The sequence below is a fragment of the Trichechus manatus genome, unplaced genomic scaffold (genome assembly GCF_000243295.1).
Source record: "Trichechus manatus latirostris isolate Lorelei unplaced genomic scaffold, TriManLat1.0 scaffold00176, whole genome shotgun sequence".
NCBI lineage: Eukaryota > Metazoa > Chordata > Mammalia > Sirenia > Trichechidae > Trichechus > Trichechus manatus.
In genome coordinates this window covers 3,311,670-3,337,146 of record NW_004444112.1, presented here as the reverse complement: position 1 = coordinate 3,337,146, position 25,477 = coordinate 3,311,670, and the positions used below count along the sequence as shown (strand labels likewise).

Here is a 25,477-nt window from a genome sequence, read left to right as displayed (position 1 = left end):
TTCTCTGTCAGTTTTCTCACTCCATTTGGTGCTTGGCTGAGTTCTTTATCTCTTCATTTGATGTTTTAGGGTTTCAGGATTGTTGGATTCTCTGTTTGGCTTAGTTTTTCGGATCTTTGCTGTGGAGGGACGGCGTGCTTCTGCCTAGAGCGCCATTTTGCTGGAACTCTCTTTTGAAAGGGAATTCTTGAAGATTGATACTCTAGGAACTAGTGAGCTGAAATGGAATGGTACTGGCCATTTTGACTTAGAAAATCGTATGGTCTACTATGCCAGGAATGACAAGTTGAAGAGGAACAGTGTCGCATTCATTGTCAAAAAGAACATTTCAAGATCTATCCTGAAGTAGAACGCTGTCAGTGATAGGGTAATATCCACACACCTACAAGGAAGACCAGTTAATATAACTATTATTCAAATTTATGCAACTACTAAGGCCAAAGAGGAAAATATTGAAGATTTTTACCAACTTCTGCAGTCTGAAATTGATCAAAAATGCAATCAAGATGCATTGATAATTACTGGTAGTTGGAATGTGAAAGTTGGAAACAAAGAAGAAGGATCAGTAGTTGCAAAATATGGCTTTGGTGATAGAAACAATACCACAGATCACATGATAGAATTTTGCAAGACCAAGGACTTCTTCATTGAAAATACTTTCTTTTTTTCCAACAACATAAATGGCAACTATACACGTGGACCTCGCTGGATGGAATACATACAAATCAAACCGACTACTTCCGTGGAAAGAAACAATGGAGAAAATATCATCAGTCAGAACAAGGCTATCAATTGCTAATATGCAAGTTTAAGCTGAAGCTGAAGAAAATCAAAACAAGTCCACAGGAGCCAAAAATACAATCTTGAATATACCACACCTGAATTTAGAGACCATCTCAAGAGTAGGTTTGACGCATTGAATTTAATGACCAAAGACCGAATGAGTTGTGGGATGATATCAAGAACATCATACATGAAGAAAGCAAAAGGTCATTAAAAAGACAGGAGAAAGAAAAGACCAAAGTGGATGTCAGAAGAGACTCTGAAACTTGCTCTTGAATGTAGAGTACCTAAAGTAAAAGGAAGAAATGAAGTAAAAGAACTGAAAATTTCAAAGGGCAGCTCGAGAAGACAAAGTAAAGTATTATAATGAAATGTGCAAAGACCTAGAGTTAAAAAACCAAAAGGGAAGAACAGGCTTGGCATTTCTCAAGCTGAAATAACTGAAGAAAAATTTCAAGCCTCGAGTTGCAATACTGAAGGATTCTCTGGGCAAAATATTGAACAATACAGGAAGCATCAAAAGCAGATAGAAAGAATATATAGAGTCAATGTACCAAAAATAATTGGTCGACATTCAACCATTTCAAGAGGTAGCATATGATCAAGAACTGATGGTACCGAAGGAAGAGGTCCAAGCTGCACTGAAGACATAAGATAAAAACAAGGCTCCAGGAATTGATGGAATACCAACTGAGATGTCTCAACAAATGGAGGCAATGCTGGAAGCGCCAACTTGTCTATGCCAAGAAATTTGGAAGACAGATTCCTGGCCAACCAACAGGAAGTGATCCATATTTGTGCCCATTCCAAAGAAAGGTGATCCAACAGGAAGCAGAAATTATCAAACGATATCACTAATATCATACACATGTAAAATTTTGTTGAAGATAATTCAAAAATGGTTGCAGCAGTACATCAACAGAAATTCAAGCTGATTCAGAAGAGGATGTGGATTGAGGGATATCATTGCTGATGACAGATGGATCTTGGCTGAAAGCAGAGAATACCAGAAAGATGTTTACCTGTGTTTTATTGACTATGCAAAAGCATTCGACTATGTGGATCCTAACAAATTATGAATAACATTGCAAAGAATGGGAATTCCAGAACACTTAATTGTGCTCATGAGGAACCTGTATATAGACCAAGAGGCAGTCATTTGAACAGAACAAAGGGATAATGAGTGGCTTAAAATCAGGAAGGGTGTGTATCAGGATTGTATCCTTTCACCATACTTATTGTATCTGTATGCTGAGCAAATATTCTGAGAAGCTGGACTATATGAAGAAGAACATTGTATCAGGATTGGGGGAAGACTCATTACAACCTATTATGCAGATGGCACAACGAAGCTTGATGAAAATGAAGAGGACTTGAAGCACTTACTGATGAAGATCAGAAACTATAGCCTTCAGTATGGATTACATCTCAGCATAAGAAAAGCAAAAATCCTCACAACTGAACCAATAAGCAACATCATGATAGAGAAAGGACTGAAGTTGTCAAGGATTTCATTTTATTTGGATCTACAATCAACGCCCATTGAAGCAGCAGTCAAGAAATCAAATGATATATTGCATTGGGCAAATCTGCTGCAAAAGACCTCTTTAAAGTGTTAAAAAGCAAAGATGTCCACTTGAGGACTAAGGTGTACCTGACCCAAGCCATGGTATTTCCAGTCGCCTCATATGCATGCAAAAGCTGAAGAATGAATAAGAAAGACTGAAGAATTAATGCATTTGAATTATAGTGTTGGCGAAGAATACTGAATATATCATGGGCTGCCAGAAGAATGAACAAATCTGTCGTGGAAGAAGTACAGCCAGAGGGCTCCTTAGAAGTGAGGATGGCGAGACTTCATCTCACATACTTTGAACATGTTATCAGGAGGGACCAGTCCCTGGAGAAGAACAAGATGTTTAGTAGAGGTTGAGTGAAAAAGAGGAAGACCCTCAATGAGATGGATTGACACAGTGGCTACAACAATGGGCTCAAACACAGCAATAATTGTGAGGATGGCACAGAACCAGGCAGTGTTGCATTCTGTTGTACACAGGGGTGCTATTGAGTTGGAACCAATTTGACAGCACCTAACAACTATGCAGAACCACTAACGGAAAATTTGGCATTTGGGAACCACCCAATGGTGCCTCAGAAGAAAGGCCTGGTGACCTGCTTCCATAAGGATTACAGACAAGGAAACCCAATGAAGCAGTTCTACTATAACACATGGGTTCTCTATGAATCAGAATCAACACCACAGCTATGAGTTTCGTTTTGGTTTTAATAAGCAGAAAGGACAACACTGAGGATTATTGTTGTTAGCTGACATGGAATTGATGCTGATTCATGGCAACCCAGTGTGTGCAGAATAGAACTGCTTCATAGGGTTTTCAAGGCTGTGACCTTTTAGAAGATAATCAGGCTATTCTTCCTAGGCTGGTAGGTTAGAAGCATCAACCTTTCAACTAGCAGTAGAGCACTTAATCATTTTTACCACCCAGAGACTCCATTGAAGATTGGAAGGACCCCATTAAGATGAAGAAATTCGGGGAGGGGCTATGAATTTGAGAAATAGTGTTTAAGAAGTCCTGTCTGAGGTGTAGTTAAAGCATACAAAGTCAGTGTTTGAGATCCAGGCATGGAGCCACTGAGTATATCCTGTAATTGGCAGAGCATTTAGGACTGACAATGAAGTCTAGGGTGTAGCCTTTCTGGATTTGCACATGATGTCACTCTCCCTAAAGCCTTAGTTCCCCCTTTTCGTGTATCCATTTGGAGTCCCTGGGTGGTGTAACCAGTTAAGCACTCAGCTACTAACCAAAATGTTGGCAGTTCAAACCCATTCAGAGGTGCCCATATTAGGCCTGGTGATCTGCTTTTGAATGGTCACAGCCTTGAAAACCCTATGGAGCATAGTTATATTCTGACTCACATGGGGTCACCTCGAGTCAGAATCTACTCAAAGGTCACTGGGTTTTTATTTTTTTTATGTATTAATGTGTCCATTTAAGTCTTTTACCACCATACACATCTTCTTTACATCCTTCTTTCCCAAGCTTCACTTACCCTACATTGCAGAATTCACCCCCAAGTGCCATAGGCTCCCTAGGCTCTCTTTGTCTAGACTCCTCAGCACACTGCAGTGCATGGTTTTGTTTCTTTAAAAGTCCCACATTAAAAACTGTCCACTCCTGTGTGGCAGAACATCTACCTAAGACTTGCCTTTGGTAACCCTAGTGTCCAGCACATTTCCTGACAGATAATGGGTCTCAAAGGAAAATGTGGTGACTGGTTGGAAGAATCAATAAATAACAGTTGAAGGTCAAAACTGTTTTTAAAAATCAATACAGTATTCTTTTATTATATGTGGTGTGGGGTATTCTAAATAAAATAATGGCTTTGTACTTAAACATGAACTTTTTTATAATTTATATTTTGTTGTTGAGAATGTACACAGCAAAACATACACCAATTCAACAGTTTCTACATGTACAATTCAGTGACATGGATTACACATTCTTCGAGTTCTGCTAACATTCTCACCCTTCTTTTCTGAGTTGTTCCTCCCCCATTAACATAAACTCATGCCCGCTAAGCTTCCTATCTAATCTTTGCAGTTGTTGTCATTATTTTGATCCCATATAGACAGATCTTAAAAGAGCATAATGCTCAAGGCAGACATTAGTTACTAGTTAAGCTAAACTGTTGTTTGGTTTAAGGAACCTTGGTGGTGCAATGGTTAAGCACTCGGCTGCTAACCAAAAGGTAGGTGGTTCAAATCTACTAGCCACTTCACAGGAGAAGGATGTGGCAGTCTGCTTCTATAAAGATTACAGCCTTAGAAACCCTATGGGGCAGTTCTACTCAAGTTGAGTCAGACTCAGCTTGACAGCACACAACAACAACATTTTTTGGTTTTAAGAAGATTTAAGGGGATATTTTTGGTTTAAGGTTTAACGACTATCTCAGGGCAATAGTTTCAGGAGTTCATCCAGTCTCCACAGCTCCAGATAGTATGGATTCCATGAGAATTTTAAACTCCATTCTGTGTTTTCCCCCTTTTGATCAGGATGCTTCTATAAAATCTTTGATCAAAATGTTCAGTAATGCTAGCTGGGCTAAACATAAACTTTTAATACAATTATTTAATTATCAATAAATGTAATTTATTGCACCAGAGGCCTATTTTTTAAATGTTTAATAGCATTTCTTTTTTTTTTTTTTTTTTTTACTTGTAAGTAAGAATCATTCTTTCTCACTAAACACATTTTGGAAGAAGAAAAGCATGAAGGAAAAAAAATCTCTTATATTTCAGTATCCCAGTGAGAATCAGAGCTAATATTTGTTCATATATTTTTCTTTTGAAGAGATATTTTTGCACATACAGATAAAATACATGTATTATCTTGCATAAATAAATAGATGTGATGATACCAGGTAGATTATTTATACTTGATAAACTCATTTTTCTCTCTTTTCCTAATGTCGATGACAATTCATAATTTAATCAACTATTTGCTTACTATTATTAAATTTTATTATTGGGTATTAAAAAATTTATAATTTTTCCACTAAGGAACATGTGTCCTTCAGCATGTTTATACATAAGATCATACATAATGGAGCCTTTATTCCTATTAATAGGTTCACAGTAATGTATTTCCGGGACCAAGGATATATACACACTAAACTTTAAAATATGTTGGTTGCCAAGTTACTATTCAAAACATCTACCTGGATTCTCACCTTCACCAGCAATGTGAGTTCCTGCAGTAGCTGTCCTTGGGTCATTTTACATTATAAATATTTTGATCCTTGCTCTAATATTTATTATGCTGGTTGCCAGATGCTCAGTCATCCCATAGGGGAGCTAGCCCCATATCAGTTCTCTCCACAGGAATTACAGAGAACTGAGGCCTCAGGACAACTGAGTCACCCACATGCCCCAGAAGTCTTATGACTCGAGTCGCCATTGGACTCCGGAGAGGCAGAGACACTGGATTAGCAGGTGAGAAGGGTCCATGTTTTTATTAAAAGATGGGCTGATGGAAAAGGATTACATTGGTCTGATGCTGAGCACAGTGCCTCTCACTGGTTGAGTGGAGAAACTTGTAATGGGCAGTTGAAGAGCACCATTCATGAAAAAGACTGAACTTTTCACAGCTTTGCTCCTCAGACTCTCAACCTGAAGTGGAGACAGCAACAGTCATGTAACCTACAAAAGAGGCTGTGGCCATGCTCAGACTCATGGAGTTTTCTTGCTATAATCTTTACAAAAGATCACCAGGGCTTTTTTCCACGTTGCTGCAAGGTAACATTGTGTGCACGTAAGTAATATCTTTACATACTCCACCTTTCCGGGAGTCTGAAGTTCTAATTTCCCAACTTGTGTACTAAAGGTTTTAAAACTGTTATTCTGAGAAACAGGAGTCTGTTTCTAAATAAGCATACCAGTAAGATAGGACCTAATTGTGCTAAGTATATTGTATAAACACCTGATTATGACACACATAGTCACGTTACTCTACCTATGCACTGATCAGTTTTAATAATAGTGTGCTGATTTAGAACCGCATGTCTAAATGTAAAAGTTGGACTAAGCAAGTTTGAAGAGAACTAAATTTCCCTGGATGACAGAAAGCTTTTTTTTTTTTTCAGTGATCTCTGAGAAGGAAAGGGTAGAGTGTAGGAGAAAGAGGAGATATAGCAGGGCTCATAAGGAAAAGAAGCCAAAGAATAAGAGAAAAACACTGGTTCTGCTCTGCCCCTTGTTAGATGGGAGCATTGACATTTCTGAATTTGATTCCTAATCTGAAAAATAGAAATGAAACACCTACCTTATTTTGTACCTGGCTTTTTGCTAATTGCAAAGTATTTGGGGATTGGGCTCATTCTATATTGTTCTGGATTCTGCACACAATCTGATTTGGTCAGAGTCAGTGCTTAACTACGAGGGTAAGTCAAAAAGTATTGCTACAAAATCATAGAAAACTTTGTTTCTTGACATATCCTCCATCTAGGTCTATACACTTCTGAAGGAGGTATTTCCATCTCTCTAACCCTTCCCTGAAGTAGTCTGCATTCTTCAATTTAAGCCACATCAAAACAGAAGTTTGGGCATCCTTGAAGGACTCAAATTGTGTTCCTTTTAAAAGTTCTTTGAGTTTGGAGAACAAAAAGGTCTGAAGGGGAAATATCAGGGCTGTATGGTGGATGAGGTAAGGTTTCCAGTGAAATTCTGGTAGGACAGCCCTAGCTACCCTCCAAGAATGAGCAGGTGCATCGTCATGATGGAAAAAATTCCTCAGTGCAAATTTCCTGGCCTTTTTCTCACCAATGTAGTAGTCAATTTTCTTAGAACTTCTTCATAATAAGCCCCCGTGATCATCTTGTGTCCTTTGAGAAAATCTATCAAGATTACCCCTTTGGAATAAAAAAAAACAGTTGCCATAACCTTCTGAGTGGTCTTCCTTCTCTTGGCTCATCTTTGAGGTCTTCCTGATCTTCGTTAAAATGCTTTATCCATCTAAAAACTGTTGTTTTATGTGGGGCAGCATTCCTATAAACTTGTTGCAAAGCTTCAGTGTTTTGGGAAGATTTCCACTTAAGTTTTATTAAAAATTTTATATGAGCCCTAACCTCAAAAATTTTTTTTCCACGGCAAAAAAAGTATCCTCTTTTTTTGAAGGCACCCAAAGGAGACTAAGACAATTGAATTACTGAGAGTACTTGTCTTCAGATATCCACTGATCACAGAGACATATTTAAACATGTTCTGTTTAGAATAAACCCGTGCATGTATGGACTGGAAGCCTAGTAGGAACACTTTTTGACTTACGCTCATATATGGGACAAAAGAATGAAATAAAAAAAAAAAAAGTATTATTCAGCCATAAAGAGAAATGAAGCCCTGATACATGCTAGAACATTGATGAACACTGAAATCATTATTCTGAGTCAAGCAAGTCAATCACAAAAGTACAAATATTGTATGTTCCCACTTAAATGAGATAGCTAGAATAAGCAAATGCACAGAGACCAAAGTTTACTAGTGGTTACCAGGGACAAGAAGGCAGGAGAAGAGGGTGTCATTGTTTAGGAAGCACTAAGTATCTGTTTATGGTGATGGAAAATTTGGCAGTGGATACTGGTGATGTTTGTAAAACATGATTAATATATCAGTGTCACTGAAAGATACGTGTAAACAACGTTGAAATGGCAAATGTTGTGTTATACATACGTTTTAACAAAATAAAAAAAAATAATATTCAGAGGCATATACCCTTTTAGTTTTCTGACCACTTTAGGGAACATTTTATCCTTGCGCAGCAAGCAAAGCAGAGCTATATACTACTACAAAAACAGAGACACAGGGGTCACCGCTGATGAGCACAAAGGGGCAGAAAGCAGGAAAGCACACAGCTATCAGTGCAGTGGTGTTCACCAGCATCCAACTGGGTTTATCAAAGCGAGACAAATAAAAAGTAAAGAATGAAGACAGTGAGTAAGAGGAGAAAAATGTGCTCACAAGGATGAGGGTGTTGTGGGTGGCTTCGGTCTCCATGGAGCATTTGGAGGAGAGATTTTTGCTGTGAATTTTGCTTATGTCTGTATAAGGTTAACACCATGGAGCCACTGACCCAAACAGTGAACCCCAAATATAACACATCAATGGAAGAAAATATCACCAAATATAATAAGGTTATATTGCTGTCAATATTTATGCCAGAACAGTATCCCAAATCCTTCTTCTCTGTGAGGTTTTTGCTTTCCTGATTCCAGGCTTTGCCTGTAATATACATAGGAACACTAATATTTACCAGTATATGAAGGATCCAGCAGAGGACAATAGGAAATCCAATGTACTTGGGGGCTTTGACCTTGAGCTTCATCCACTAGGGACTGCTGGGGCTGACTGTGATGCTTGGAAACCAGTCGAGAAAGAGGTGGTGCCAAGAGACACTCCTCTAGACACTCTGTGAAGATAGAAAACTAGTTTGCACTCAAAATCTTCTAGAAAATATTTCATCCCAAAAGCTTGTATTGCATGAGGAATTCCTCTAGAGAGAAGAATCAAAACAGTTGGCAAATATCAGGTTCATAAGAATCCAATCTGTTTTCCTTAACCTTTGTCCAGAACAGTAAATGAAGACACAATAACAAAAGAGGAAGGTGTTCCCCAGGATTCCAGCTCCAGACTGAGAGACAAAGATGATTCCCATTGCCAAGGCCCTGGATGGCATTTGATCATGAGGACAATAAGTTCATTCAGAGCTAGTAAATCCTGGAAAGAAACATAAGTAGTGTATTTTATCAAGGCCATTGAAGTCCATTATTTTCCACTAACCAGTCTTTCCCACTCAGAAATTACTGCTACAAAATACATTCTTTACATATATATTCTATGCTTGAATTTTATACGTCTGTTAGGTTCAAAATACATGTTTAACAATATGTTGCCTAGGTTCGTCAAGTAGGTTACATCCATATTTATCTTGTTCAACAAAAGCTGCTGAAGGGAGTACTGATGGGACCCTAGGAAGGTGACACCTATCCTTCCATGCAGTGTTTTTAATTAAGTCAGTAGGTCTCAACCACCCTGTGGTTCAGAACCACCTGGTGTTGCCTGCTCCAGAAACCAAGTCAAATGAAACAAAATCTCTGCGGTGAAATGTGGGCATTGGTGGTTTTTAAACCTTCCCAACTGATTATGAGGTCCGGAACCAGATAACTGGATTCAACTCCAACTCACGGCATCCACTTACATATCACAGAGTACAGCTGTGCCCCATAGTGTTTTCAATAGCTGATTATTTAGATCGCCAGGGCATTCGTTTGAGACAACTTTGGGTAGATTCTAGCCACTGACCTTTAGGTTAGCAGCCAAGCATTTAACTGTTTTAGCCACCAACGGACTCCATGAGGCCCAGAGTACACAAACACTGGTTAAATCAAGGGGATTGTCAGGAGTCTGAGAATAGCCCTGGTGGTGTAGTGGTTAAGCTCTCAGAAGCTAACCGAAAGGTCAGTGGTGCTAACCCACCAGCTGCTCTGTGGGAGAAAGATGTGGCATTCTGCTTCCGTAAAGATTTACCACCTTGGAAACCCTATGGTGGAAGTTCTACCTTGTCCTATAGGATCGCTATGAGTCAGAATCAACTCGATGACAATAGTTTGGTTTTTATGGTAGGTCAGGAGTCTAAGGGGGCAGAAGCCCAGGTTTGGCGATGCCAGGAAAGGCATGGGGATGATGGCTTCTGAGCCAGCGGGATCACTCATGGGCCATGGCTGTAGCCCCCACAGACCCAGGGAAGGCTCTGGTGTAGGTGCTGGGTCAGTATCAGGACTGGGGCCTGTGCTCACCTGGGCCCTGCAGCAGCACTGTGTCCTCAGGCCTGTTACCCTGCACCCCCATGCTGGGCAGCCTGGGGATTGAGGCAGGAGGCCTGCACCCCAAGGACCACACTATGGACATCCCATTCCCCGCGATCCCACTACCTCTGCCTGGGATGTGCCAGCCCCACGTTTGCCATGGAGCATGAGTGAGACCCTCCCAACACCTCCACCCAAAATAGCACCATGCAGGAATGTTACATTCTTAGCACCCCGGGAGCTCAGCTTAGGCAGCAGCGCAATTTTACACCCAGAGATAGGTCCAGGGAAGTGGCATGGATGGTCTGTGAGCCCCCATCAAGGGGTGGGATGGGGTCCAGCATTCAGTCTCAGGTCACAGGGCCAATGCCTCCTTTCCCTCCCTGCAGTCTCCTGGCCCACAGGGTGCCCTCTCTTTTGTTTTCCTCTGACTGCCCTGAGGGTCCTTCTCAGGCCCTCTAGGGTGCTGTGCAGACCTCCTGAATGCTGAGGGCCCCGACTCATCTTTCTATATGGAGCCAATATTGGCAGACTCTCCCAAGGGTTGCCTCATGTAATATTCCCAAAACAACTAGGGCAGAGGCACAGCGGTTAAGAGCTTGGCTGCTAATTAAAAAGGGTCAGCAGTTCAAATCTACCAGCCACTCCTTGGAAACCCTACGGGGCAGTTCTACTCTGTCCTATAGGGTCACTATGAGTCAGAATCGACTCGACAGCAACGGGTTTGGTTTTTTGGGTTATTTCTTAAGGGATCTGTGGCTCAGAGTGGCTGAGTGACTTCCACAAAGGTGCACAGCCCCCAAGCAGTTGATCTGGGAACGTTTTACTCTGCTCTGGGTCAGCTCATGTTGTTCCCTTCCAGCCATCCCAACAGGGAATTGTTGGGGACTCAGGTCTAGACTCCTAAACTCCTTTCTTGTCTGAAGGCTGAGCCCTGGACCATCTGCTAACCAGTACCCACCATATCAAGCCCCTCCCCACACACCACTCCCCACAAACTCGCTTCCCATCGACATGAACGCTCTTAGCATGGACGTTACCACCACCAGGCACCCTGACGGTCATCGGAGTCACCCCAAACCCATCACTGGCCCTCACCACCACATGCAGGAATTCAGCCTGAATGTCCTATGGGTCTTCCTCCTAAATACCCTCAGGGTGCCCCCTTCATTCCATACCCTCATCCTCAACTGTCAGCCAGTTATCACTGTCACTAGTGTAGACACTGAGAAAGATGCTGAGGGACTCTGGCATGTCCCAGTCCCCAAGGCTTTCCAGTTATTCCAATCACTATTGTGAACACTGGGAAAGATGCTGAAGCACTGAGATTCTCCACTTGGACTCTGGCATGTCCGTGTTCCCATGACTTTTCCACCCCATGTCTCTAGCAGGTGACTTTAGCCTGACTTCTCCTCCCCATCCCTCTAGGTAACATGCAAACCAATGACTGACAGACTATTAATCCTGACAGGATGGGGGATAGGGTTGTTCTTTGAAAGCCAAGCTGTCTGCTTCATTACACTTGATCTACAGGAACTGTGTCATTGTGTGTGTGGCCTACACACCAGGCCATGGAGCATCCCTATTGCATGCCTGCCTCACAAGTCTCGAGGAAGTATTCACATTTGTGTCTCCACATTTACTGTGGTGTGTTGGTACACAGGTTTCTGGTATGTTTGCATATGCTGTTTGTGTCACCTGTTACACAGGGTCCCCCATGCATGTGCATGCACAACGCAAGACTGTGCTACAGTGTCACCACCACACACCTGTCACAGTACTTATGTTTGTTTCCTGGCTGTGCCATGGAGTACTGGCAAGTCATACAGCATGTGGTTCCAGATGTGTCACCATCATAAACCTGTCCACTAGGACCTCAACCACCCATCTCACGAATATAAAGTGTACAGGAGGACTAGCATGTTAAAAAAAAAAATCAGAGAGATTCAATAAGCCTAATCTAGGATATGGCAAATTCTAACTGACAAAAGGTTTAGCAACTTCAACAAGTAAATAAGAATTCAAAAAGAGGTATATGGTACCTGTAGGACAACAGACTTACAGGACACATCTACAAAAAGCCATAAGCATATATTTTGGATCCTGACTGCAAACAATCTGCCTTAAAGAACAAAAATGTTTTTTGAGACAACATTCAGCACTGATAACATAATGATCATATTTGAAAATAATTTAATTTTGCATGATAGTTATTGGGGTTATGATAGAGCCCTTACATTTTTTAAACGAATTCTGAAGAGGTATTACATTAAATAACAAGATGTCTGGAAGTATAAGTAAAATCACTTGCTGTTTCTTAGAAAGATAAACACCCCCTTACCCTGTGACTCAAGGCTTGCAATCAGTTATCAACACAAGAGAAATGAAACATATTTATATTAAGAATTGTATCCACATATTCGTAGTAGCTTTATTCACAAAATCCAAAAAAGGGAAATAATCTGTCTACAGATGAACAGACAAACAAATAGTGAAATATCCACAGAGAATAATATTCAGCAATAAAAAGAATGAATTACTCGTTTAAGCATCATTGGTAAATCTCAAAATAACATGTATAATGGAAACTGGCAGAAAAAAAGAAACACTTTGATTTCAATAACATAAAATTGTAGAAAATGCTAACTAATCTATTGTAAAGAAAGTAAATCAATGCTTGCCTAGAGGGCTGGGGAGGGCAGGATGAGATTTTAAAATGGAAGGAGGTAAATATGTGGGTATAGATAGGTTCATGATCATGATGATAGGCACATGGATTTATACATGTGTTAAACTCTTCAAATTGTACAGTTAAAATATGCAGCTGAAAGCAGAGTATACCAGAAAGATGTTTCCCTGTGTTTTATGGACTGTACAAAACCATTCAACTGTACAGATCCTAACCAATTATGGGTAACATTGCGAAGATGGGAATTCCAGAACACTTAATTGTGCTCATGTGGAACCTGTACATAGACGAAGAGGCAGAACAAGGGGATACTGTGTGGTTTAAAATCAGGAAGGGTGTGCCCTTTCACCACACTTATTCAATCTGTATGCTGAGCAAATATTCTGAGAAACTGGACTATCTGAAAAAGGCAGCATCAGGATCATAAGACTCACTGACAACTTGTGATATGCAGATGACACAATTTTGCCTGCTGAAAGTGAAGAGGACTTGAAGCACATATTTATGAAGATCAAAGACTACAGTCTTCAGAATAGATTACACCTCAACATAAAGAAAACAAAAATCCTTACAACTGGACCAATAAGCAACATCATGATAAACAGAGAAAAGATTGAAGTTGTCAAGGATTTCATTTTACTTGGATATACAATCAATGCCCATGGAAGCAGCAGTCAAGAAATCAAATGATGTACAGCATGGGCAAATCTACTGCAAAAGACCTCTTTAAGGTGTTAAAAAGTGAAGATATCACTTTGAGGTCTAAGGTGCACCTGACCCAAGCCATACTATTTTCAATCACCTCATATGCGTGCAAAAGTTGGACAATGAATAAGGAAGACCAAAAAAGAATTGACGCCTTTGAATTATGATGTTGGTGAAGAATATTGAATATACCATGGACTATCAGAAGAACAAACAAATCTGTCTTGGAAGTACAGCCAGAATGCTACTTAGAAGCGAGGATGGCAAGACTTCATCTCACTTACTTTGGACATAAGGACATGATGCTTGATATGAAATGGAGTGACACAGCGGCTGCAACAATGGGCTCAAACATAGCAACCACTGTGAGGATGGTGCGGGACCAGGCAGTTGTTTCGTTCTGTTGTACATAGGGTCGCTATGAGTTAGAACTGACATGACAGCACCTAACAACTTCATGTCAATTATACCTCAGTAAAGCTTTAAAAAAATGATTCAAAATAAAATTCCAGACCTTCCATTCTTTTTGGAAAATCAGGTTGGGCAACACTACCACCTCCATCACTCTCCTCATGGCCTGGAGAGGCAACAAATATTGGCGAGCAATGAAGGCCACTGCCACCTGAGTCAAGAGGAATGCTGGTTGGATCATAAAAGCCACACCCCTGGACTCTGGGATTTCCTTTAGCTTCATCCTTGCTTTCCTGCCTGTTCATCAATGGCCTTGAGGTAAACAGTCATAGGCTACAGGAATCCACAAAAACTATTTGCTCTGACCACAGCTGCACACATGCAATTCTTCTGACACTAAGTACAAGGAGATGGGTCAGATTTCACGGATTACACAGTCTTGCATAAAAATGCCCTTATTTCAGACACTAGCTACAAATTTGAGGGTTCTAGACCACCTGCACTTCTTAACAACTGGCTACAAATACAGGGGTTCCCGCTACCCTCAGGTTTGATAATCTGCAAATGACTCACAGAAATCAGAAAAACGCTATACTTAATGGTTACAGTTTTATTACATCAATAAAGTATACAAAAAAAGTACGTAGAGCAAAGGTCTGGGAAAATCCAAACATGAGCTTCCGTAACCTCTCCCTGTGAGTCAGGACAGGTCACCCTTTTGGCACACCAATGTACTGTCAGTCAGGGAAGCTCAGTGTCTATAGAGTTTTTTTGGAGTTTCAATTTGTAGGCATGATTGGTTGAATAACTGGCCATGTGACTGGACTCAACCTCCAGCTCCCCTACCTGCGCTGGCAGCTGGGCTGATATTAGGTGGTGGGCTTCCTGGCGTGGCCAGCCCCAATATGACTCACCTCCTTAGCATAAACTACAAATGTGGTCCAGTGACCCTTATAAATAACAAAGACACGCCAATCACTCAGGAGATACCAAGGATTCAGAGGTTACCCCCCAGGACCCAGGGAAAATAAGTAAAATTCTTTGGGTAAAGTTAATTCTTCATCTCAGCAGGGACCCAGGTCTAGAGGTCCTGAGTTTCTCTGCATGCTGAATCCAATACACTGATAGCAACAGGAATGTGTGTGGAAGCACTTTTAAAAGAGGCACATGCATTCTAATTTGCTGCAGTCTCCTCCACTCCTTTTTAATCCAGTGTTTCTATACTTATTATGGGTCTCCCTGAGCCCTCCACAGTGCTGGACAATATGTAATCTCCCTGGTGGACAATGGGAAAACTTCGTGTTATTCTCAAAAGCCCTGGAGACTCACAACCTTGCCCTCTTTAGGGTGACCTTTGAGCAAATGTACACACACGTGCACACACACACAAAACTTTCATCTAGTTACAATTTAGGACCAAAAAGCCTACATTCTTCCCCAGGAATCCTTGGCAGCAATGCAATTTAGGCCCCAACTGAAGAGAGAGCTGTTTTCTGCCATAACATTGTCCCCTCTGAGGCACACAAAGTTCAGGGTCCCATAAGAGTTGTTCACCCCTTGTTTTGCCACATAAGGAATTGTCTAAATTCCTGAGGGTTAAGAATCAGGACCAGAACAAAGCTGGTTCCCATGAGGTAGAGAGCAGACATACTTCCTCTCTCCAATTTCTTCACCATTTCTGACAACAGCCACCCCTGCCTCCCACCACGGCACTCTCTACTTCTCTGCTGAGTTCGGTAATTCGTTGCAACGGCTACACAGAGCTCAAAGACCACACTTACAGTCGTGTGGTTTATTAGGCTCATAACAGGCTACAACTAAGGATCAGAATCAACTTGAAAGTAACAGGAACAACTTGGGATAAGGATCAGGAAGCACACAGACGAGATTTGGAAGACTCCTTCAAAATGGAGAGCACATCCCTCCCTACTTCAGTGCAGGATAGCTTCCAACCACCAGGACAGCTCTCTCAGCTGCTCTCTGTCATGCTAGAAGACCCCTCAGCTGTGCAAGCAGGATCCTCTTGACCATGCATGCCCCTTGTCTAGCTTCAGGCCTCTCTGCCTTCAGACCTTTCTGCCATTTGTAACTGGCCCAGCTCAGAGCCAGTGTGGCAGACTGCTCAGCTCTTTAACTGCTTTCCTAGCAGCAGCTTTCTCGTCACTGCAGATTCTGCCCATGGGCCCCTCTCCAGGCTCCTCGCCATATTCAGTGTTACAGCCCTGAACCCCTATTACTGCTTTTCTTAGAAGGTTCCCCTCACGGCAACCCCAGGTCCATATTGTCCTGCTCCATGCTCTTATTGGTCTTCAGGTTCCCTTATTTCCTCTAAAAATCTCTGTGGAGGTGGCTGTTTATATAAGTAAACTTCTTGTCAATTTCAAGGCTCGACACTCCTAACACAAACTGACCAATCTTCTCGATGGACTGCAAGTCACTCAATCCTACTGGGTAGATTTTCAAGCCATTATTTGAATATAAATCGACCAATTCCTTGCAAGATCGTGGACCAATCATTTTGGTGGAGTCAGAAGCCCATAAGGTGTCAATCAAGTCTTGTACAAAACTTAAGTTTCCAGTGGTAGAGAACTACATCCTCCCTCGGCAAAAATCTCTCTCTAGGGTAGAAAGCAACCTGGGAGGCCCAAGTAATTTTTCCAAAGTTCTAGGGCAAAGGTAAAATTCTTCAGGGCTTAAAGGGAAAAATACCCCATGCTGTTTTTCCAAAGAACCAAGGCAAAAGGCAACATCAAGCAATTCATGTCACCACATCCTTTTATGTAGGCAGATCCTAATACTGCTCTTAAATCACCCAGCATCGTGAGTGGAGCCCCCAAGATTTAAGGTGCTTAAATGAAAAGACATTTATGACTGCACACACCAGAGCAGTGTGCGGCAGATGGTTTCCAGGCCAGTGACTTGGAAGCTGGACATATTCAAGCATCATGGGAGATCAAAAATACACCTGAAAAATGCAATCGCCCTTGAAAAAACACTAGCACAACTCAGATTGGGTCTTCTAGGTCAAAACTGGGTCAGATCCAGGCCCTCAATAGTCAGAGAGAGGGGAATGATGGTCCCCTTTTCCTCCAATACTCATAATTTCCTCCAATGAATATGAAGACACAGAAGTCTATCTCTGGACACCTTGGCAGGTTAGAAAGTGCAATGCAACTTCTGAAGGCTTCCCTCATACTTACAACCAATGGAGAATCTCCCTTTTCTGTACATTTGAATGTAGGAGAGTCAATTCAGGTAGATAAGTCCCTCACAAAGACTCTCCATCAAGTGTTGATATACTGAACAAAGAAACCGTACATTCCTTGCACATCTAAGAACTTTCTCAGTGTGAACTCTCCAGTGGTAAATGAACTCAGATTTACAGCTATAGGATTTTTCACATTTGTCACACTCATCAGCCTGGCTCCTGTGTGAATTCTCTGGTGTTGAATGAGGTCGTACTTTACCTAGCAGATTTCTCATTGTCCACTCATACGACTTTGTTCCTATGTGAACTCTGGTGTCGAATGAGGCCATGCTTGTAGAAAAAGGATTTCCTCCAATTGCTACCTGCATAAGGCCTTTCTCAAGTATGAATTTTCTTGTGTTTATTAAGAGCTACAGCTAAAAAATTTTTCACACTGAATGCACTCATAAGGCCTTTCACCAGTGTGAATTATCCAATGTTGAATGAAGGCTGACTGATGGTGAAATGATTTCTCACATGCCATGCACCAAGGCCTTTCTCCGGTGTGAACTCTCTGGTGGAAAATGAGTAAAGATTTGCAGTTAAAAGATTTTCCACATTCACCACACTCATATGCAAATATGTGAATTCTCTGATATAGAATGAGGCTGAACCCTTGGCTATAGAATTTTGAACACTCACAACACTCATATAATTCTGTTCCTGCATAAACCTTCTTCTGTTTATTCAGGTAGGAACAATAGTTAAAGAATTTTCCACATCTATTGCACTCATATGGTGTAGCTATAGTGTGAATTCTCTTATGATTATGAAGGTAGGCACTACGGTCAAAGAATTTCCCACATTCACTGCACTCATAAGGCCTTTCTCCAGTGTGACTTCTCTTGTGTCTCTTAAGTTCAGATCTATGGGTAAAGCATTTCCCACATTCACTACACTCATAAGACCTTTCTCCAGTGTGAACTCCCTGATGGTGAGTAAACATTTGAATCTGAAGGATTTCCCACATTCACCACAATTATATGGCCTTTCTCCAGTGTGAATTCCCTGGCGCTGAACAAGTCTGTACTTGCAGCTGAAGTCTTTCCCACATTTGCTACCCTCATAAAGGCCCTCTACAGTGCAGACACTCTTGTAGTGAATAAGTGTATGTTTGTTACTAAAAGAATTCCCGCATTTACCCCACTTGCAAAGTCTTTTTCCACTGTGAAAGGTCTCCCCACACTCGAGGCCACTGGGTGGCCTTAAACTCAGGAGTGGCATGGTGATGGAGAAGGCTTCAGGTTGCTGGGAAGACTTTCCCAACCTCTCCACAGGTGAAGGGTTTCCTGGACACATGAAATCTGCAGCTCTTCATAAATGAGGCCCCGTCCATGTCTTTTTTGAAGGGTTTCTCTCCAGTGGGAAGCTTCAGTTGCTGGTGAAGGTTTGCTCTCATCCAGAAGCATCTCATACATGCCCCACCCAAGCATGGATTCTGCCCAAGGTGTGTTGCTTGCTCAGTAAGGTGCAGAATGGCTTTCAAGACTGGGACACCCATCTCCTAGAGGTAAGTGTTCTGGGTGGATAAACCTGCCTTGAAAGTCCTGATCTGTAATAATCCTTCTACAGAAACACTCTGCTTAGAAGACGCCTCCTCATCCTCTGTTCCATGCCAAAAACCTAAAAGCACAGAAATGCTGATGAAATGCATGTTGACTTTGCTAGGAGGCAGATGCCCCATCAAAAATATGCATCAAAATCAACAAGAAGTGAGTTCATGAAATTGTTCTGAGAACAAGGGAGCTGGAGGAAGCTTGAATAATGGGCTGCTTTGCAGTACTGGGACTCTGAGATTACAAGGACACTAAGATGGGCTGTAACACAGGAATAAGAAGCAGGGTCTCCAACTCACTCCTCTGCCAACAACCTTTAGGAGGACCTTACGACTGGTAACACGTGCCTTCTGTGTAGAAGTTGTGCTCAGGCCCAGGAATATCCAATTGGAACTGGGAAGCTGGTGTTTAAGGACTGTTTAAGGATATGTACATACCTCACAACACCTTACATGTTGGCAAATGTTGGAGCACACTGCAGAAGCAGCAGTGGAGAGGAATGGGTGATAGGTGGAGGCCAGAGAGGTGAACAGGAGCTACATGCACGGTTGAAATAGCAAGTCAGCAAACTGTCAAGAATGGGGAAGAGAAGGTAGAAATGAGGTGTGGCCATTGGCATTTGCACCAAAACACTAGTAGACACAGCAGGTTTCTGGTATGATTTGAACACAGCTCTGATATCATGTCCTCTGTAATACGGTATCTCACGAATGCTCTCTAGACCCAGTTTTGAGGCCCTTGTCAGAGGCTGTTCGGTTCCCCTTCTTGAGCAGCAGGTTAAATGTTCTCCAACCACTCCCCTTATCAGGTTCTCTCACTCTTGGGTCATTATGCACCCACCATAATCACCATGGGCCAGGTCTCAAAGAAGTAGGGACAGTCCTCATGCCCCAGAGCCTGTGGAATTATTCAAAATGCCCAATTCCCGGAAAACCCACGAAACCTTGCTCTGCTTGACATATGCAGCGTCTCCAACAATTCCTGCTTGTTGTTATCCTGTCCTCAGTGGCAACGTTCTGAGCTGCCTGGCATGGCATGTGGCATTCTCTCCAGGGAACCATGACTATAACAAAACCTTTAACACCTCCATGGTCTCTGTCTCCTGATCTACACCTGACCTTACCATGCCTCATCTAAGGCAATATACTTAAAACACCCTTCCCAACTGCCATTCAGCAGGGCCAGGCCACCTCTGAGACCATCTTCTTATGTGTACCCTCAAAAGCAACCAGGGTACACCCCTAGTCCCAGTTGTGAAACAATATGGGACTTGCATGAGCCAAGTCCCAAGGGACACATGGGACAGGTGAGTGGCCAGCACTGGTCCACAAATAACTCAGCAGACAACAGACCACGGGAGAGAAAATTAGCATTACAAAGACAAAAAACTTTGAAGGAGATTATTGCAGCCCATGGTCCACATAAGTAGTGACTATGACAATGCCTATAATTCCAGGCAAATATAAGGAAATGTCAGCTAAAGGAAGGGAGTAAAATCTGGGCACAGAGGTGCCATGAACCCAGACACAGTCATGCTTCCAAGAAGGCAAGAAGGGTGAGCTCCATTAGGCTGACTGTAAGACTCTCACTCCCAGACCCTTTCCTGCAGGGTTTGGGCAGCAGGTGGTGGGTCTGCTCGAGGAGTACATTGCTCAGAGCAGTGCATACAGCCCAGCACTGACCCCCACAGCACACATGCCAGGAATGCAGGGAAGGTAGCAGTGCCGTGGTCTGCCTATGTAAGCACAGAGCTGTCTGTGGGGAAAAGACAAAAGGCAGAGACTAGACTGGGACATTTGTGTGGGTGTGAGGGTCTTACACACGGAGGCTATGACTGCGAAGTTCTCCAACATCACATCGCAGAACAGCAGTCTCTGCACCTCATCAAGGAGCCCCCACTCCTCCTGGGAGAAGTCAATGGCCACCTCCTCAAAGGTCACACTGCCCTGCCATGATGGGGACAACAGTTCATTCCATGATTAGCTTCTCTTCTTGGGGCCTCAACTTCATCCATCCTCATATTCATCTTCTGCTCACCACCCTTCCCGGCTCAGAGGAGATATCAGGCCCTAGTGCCACTGACATCCTCTCTCCCCTTGGTCTCACTAATGGCTGTGTCAGCCATCAACACGAACAGGCATGTTGGCAGATAGACACCATCTCAGCTCTGGGTTGGGCATGCAGGGCTGTACCCCCTCTTGTCAGGCAATTCTCCTGGGTTCCCAAGAACATATCTCTCTCTGACACAACCAAATATGGGCCTAACTTTAGCCTTAAGTCCCCAATACCAGGGCCCTGGAACCATCAATTCACACTGATGGTGTACACCACTCTTTGTCCCACGCTCTCTCCCACAGCTGCACTTCCACAGCCTCCTCCCCTTCCCTGTCCTACTCCATAGGCACCCCCAGCCTTCCCAGATAGTACTCAGTACATGGCACCAGAGATTGCTCGGCAAATTCAAACAGGATTCAGTTCTGCCCCAGATCTCTGATGGTCCCCACTAACAGAAGCAGCCCCAAATCAGCTATAACGTCCTCCCTGCCTGACTCGGTTTCTTGTTTTAACCTCAGCCACCCAGAAACACATGTGGATCTCAGATACCCTTGGCCCTCTTCAACTTATGCCGCACATAGTGAACCCACACCAATTACAGCCTTCTTCTCTTCACCTAACCATCATTCAAAGTCAGTGCTCAGTGGCCCAGTGACTCACAAATGACCACTTGTGGCCCAGAGCTAATCCACATCCCGAATTAAACACCTCAGACCACACCAAGGGTCACAACAAAATTCTGGTGTGTTTACAGCATGGTAAATAAGGACTAATCTTGGCCTGTCATCTTGTCTCTATCACTCCTGTGCCTCCCACGTCCAGCTCATGTCCATTCACCCTTGGAAGCCTTAGCCCCCTTCCAGATCATCCTCTCCTACACCCTTCCCATGGCCACTTCTCTCCCTCACCTGTATCTGTGACACACCTCAACCATAAAGACAGATCCAAGCAGCTGGGTCCTCAGCCTCCACCCTCCCCTTCCTGGCATGCTATCAGCATTACCATAATGACCAGATTTCCCCTACTAAGCAGGACCTACAGCTCTATCCTGGTCCACACATTGGCCACTACTTTGGAGATGTCTCCATCTTGAAACTCTCTCCAAAGTTCCAGATATGTTGTCCAGCTGCCCGCTTAATACCTCAACTCATTATTCTCTGATGCACTTCATACTCTTAACATGGCCAAAAACAAATCGTTTTTTTTTTTTTTTTAAGTAGTTTCTTTTTTAGTAGTTACTCCTACTACTGACTCCCCTATCCATTGATGGGGTTTCCAGTCTTCCAGCTGCGAAAACCAAAAAGCATGAAGTCATCCCTGACTCCTACCTTACTCTCTCTCTAAAATCAAAAAATCCAAGCAGCCCTACTTAAAAATCAAACCTGGAATCCAACTATTCTTCCTACATTCATGGCCACCACATTGGTCCAGTCACTATCAACACGCACCTGGAGTACTGCAGTAGCTTCCTCCCTGGATTCCCTACCGCCCCTCATACTCACAGTTTGGTCTTCATGCGCACCCACAGGGAGTTGATGACACCTGGTTCAGATCATCTCCCTCCTCTGCTCCAAAACTCCCACTGCTCCCAATCATCTCAATAGATGCTCAACTTCTCAGGAAGCGATTCCAAGCCTGATTCCTGCCCCCTGCTGCCTCTTTCCATGAGAAAAGAAGACATTCAGTTTCCTGAAGACTGCAGCTCAACTTCACCTTCTGTCAGGGGGCCAACGTGTGGCCTACATAATTTTTTGCCTTGGCATCCCTTAATTTCTCCTAAAGTGCTCTTTCACTCACTTTCCAATCTTGTCACATAGTATCTCAATAGTTACAGAATCTTTCTTGTCCTCTGTCATGGACTGAATTGTGTCCCCCAAAAAATGTGTGTAGCAACTCGGCTAGGTCATGATTCCCAGTATTGTATGATTGTGTAATCTGACGTGATTTCTTTATGTGTTATAAATCCTATCACTATGATGAGATTATATGTGATCTCCTTATGTGTTGTAAATTCTATCACCGTGATGAGGTTATACTGATGAGGTTGACAAGATTAGATAGTGTCTTAATGCAATCTCTTTTGAGATATAAAAAAGAGAAGCAAGCAGAGACACATGGGAACCTCATACCACCAAGAAAGCAGTGCTGGGAGCAGAGAGCATCCTTTGGACCTGAGGTTCCTGCGCAGAGAAGTTCCCAGACCAAGGAAAGACTGATGCATCACAAGGACCTTTCTCCAGAGCTGACAGAGAGAGAAAGCCTTCCCCTGGACCTGATACCCTGAATTTGGACTTGTAGCCTGGACTGTGAGAGAATAAATTTCTCTTTGTTAAAGCCATCCATTTGTGGTATTTCTGTTGGAGCAGCACTAGGTGACTAAGACACCCGCCTAGCTATGCATCACAGTTTCCCATGATAGAGACCTTGTTGATATCCTGTAACCCAGTCTCTCAACTACCTACTGTAGTTACTCCTTCCTCCTCCTGGCTATGTCCCATATGACTCCCATCGATACAAATTTCTCCATATTCCCATGCTAATGCACTAGAAACTTTGCTTGCCCCTTCCTGCAGTTCTAGCTTGTTGTTACCTGGCCCCTGGGTGTAACACCCTGTGTGGACCTGCATAGAAGTGTTCTGTAGTTTGTTCTGTGGGACCTGTGAGTACTAAAGTCTACTTGTTTACCAGCCTTCCTGAGGATCTGGTGGCACAGTGGTTAAGAGCTATGGCTGCTAACCAAAAGGCCAGCAGTTCAAATCCACCAGTCATTCCTTGGAAACCCTATGGGGCAGTTCTACTCTGTCCAATGGGTCGCTATGAGTTGGAATCGACTTGACAGCAAGGAGATTTTGTTTGTTTTTTACTGGCCTTCCTATGTTAGTCTCGCTTTCTCATGCAGCACCTGACAGACCATCTACAGCATCCACAGATCCCGTTTGGGTCAAGTTAAAATACCCCTAATCACTTGCATATGCAGTTACCTAAACCTAGGACAACTTTCCCCATATTCTCCTATTGATTGCAACAATATCACATAACCCCTGGCCTGAACTTAGTACCATAACAAGTACACAGTCACGTCCTCAAAGGTCAGACCACTCTCTATGATGGGGCAACAGTTCACTCCATGATTAACTTCTCTTCTCAGGACCCCTAGTTCTTCCCTTCACACTGCCATCTTCTGCATAGTCTTCCTAAGCTCCCCACCTTAGAGGAGATGCCAGGCCTTGGTGTAATCAATGCCCACTCTTCCCTCACGGTCCCACTGATCACTGTGTCAACCCATAGAAACAAAGGTGGGCACACAGACACTAAGTTCTGGGCCTGGCATACAGGGCTGCACCCCCTCTTGTCAAGCAATTCTCCTGAGGTTCTCATGAATGTATCTCCCTGACACAACCAAATAGGGGCTTGCCTTTACCCGTAGGTCCCCAATACCAGGGCCTTGGTTTTAACACTCGTCTCCAGTTGCACACCACTCTTTGTCCTACACTCTCTCCAACAGCAGCACTCCCACAGCCTCATCTCCCTCCCTGCCCCACACTATAGCAACTCCCTGGCCTCTCCACATGGTACCAAGCACTTGGCATACAGAGTGGCAAATACAAACATGATCCAGTACTACCTGTCATGGACTGAATTGTGTCCCCCCAAAATATCTGTGAACTTGGCTGGGCCATGATTCCCAGTATTGTACGAGTGTGTACCATTTTGTAATCTGATGTGATTTCCTTATGTGTTGTAAATTCTTATCACTATAATGTAATAAGATGGATTAGCAGCAGTTATACTGATGAGGTCTACAAGATTGGATAGTGTCTTAAGCCAATCTCTTTTGAAACATAAAAGAGAGAAGTGAGCAGAGACACATGGTAACCTCCTACAACCAAGAAAGCAGTGCCATGAGCAGAGCACGTCCTTTGGACCTGAGGTTCCTGCGCTGAGATGCTCCCAGACCAAGGGAAGACTGATGCATCACAAGGACCTTCCTTCAGAGCCAACAGAGAGAGAAAGCCTTCTCCTGGAGCTGATGCCCTGAATTTGGACTTGTAGCCTACTGGACTGTGAGAGAATAAATTTCTCTTTGTTAAAACCATCCACTTGTGGTATTTCTGTTAGAGCAGCGCTAAATGACTAAGACACTACCCAAGACCTCTGGTTGTCCCCACTGACAGAAGTATCCCCGAATCATGCTAGGAAGGACACAGCATTTACCTGAGGCAGCTCCTTCAGCTCGGTCGCCGCCATCGGAGGCTGTGGGCTGGGCCCGGCCAGGAGCTAGGGGCAAATGGGGCTGGAGCTCGTTTCTGCTGTCTCCAGAGCGGTGTCGCGCGGGCCAACTAGGGCGGCGCTGCGTCTCTGAAACTGGTCTATGCACTGGCGACAACGCCTCCTCTACCATCTCCCTGGTCCCGTCACCTTGGTGAACACCGGACGTTCCGTAGTCTCCAACGTGGTGAGCACACCATAATGAAACCAAAATGGCCGCCATGAGGGAAACGCCGGAAGTTCCGCCCTGACGTACAGGGTGCGAACGGAAATGCCCATCTTCCGGGCCTTCAGAGACTCAACTGCGCCACGGCTCTGCGCAAAGCCTTGTGGTTATTGTAGTTCGCAGATCTCTACAGAACGGGACGAAGGACTTGGACCCTGTAG

The 25,477-nt window shown here is 43.3% G+C and overlaps 1 protein-coding gene across 1 annotated transcript; it reads right to left on the bottom strand.

The window, feature by feature from the left end:
- Positions 1–13,943: 13,943 nt before the first annotated feature.
- Positions 13,944–25,308, bottom strand: LOC101344423 (zinc finger protein 134). Its single transcript, XM_023741257.1, is given in 5 exon segments — positions 13,944–17,586; positions 17,588–18,149; positions 18,152–18,420; positions 18,422–18,833; positions 25,037–25,308. Coding segments are annotated over 5 exon segments (1,467 nt in total). The 5' UTR covers positions 25,224–25,308; the 3' UTR covers positions 13,944–17,549.
- Between the last annotated feature and the right edge of the window lie 169 nt (positions 25,309–25,477).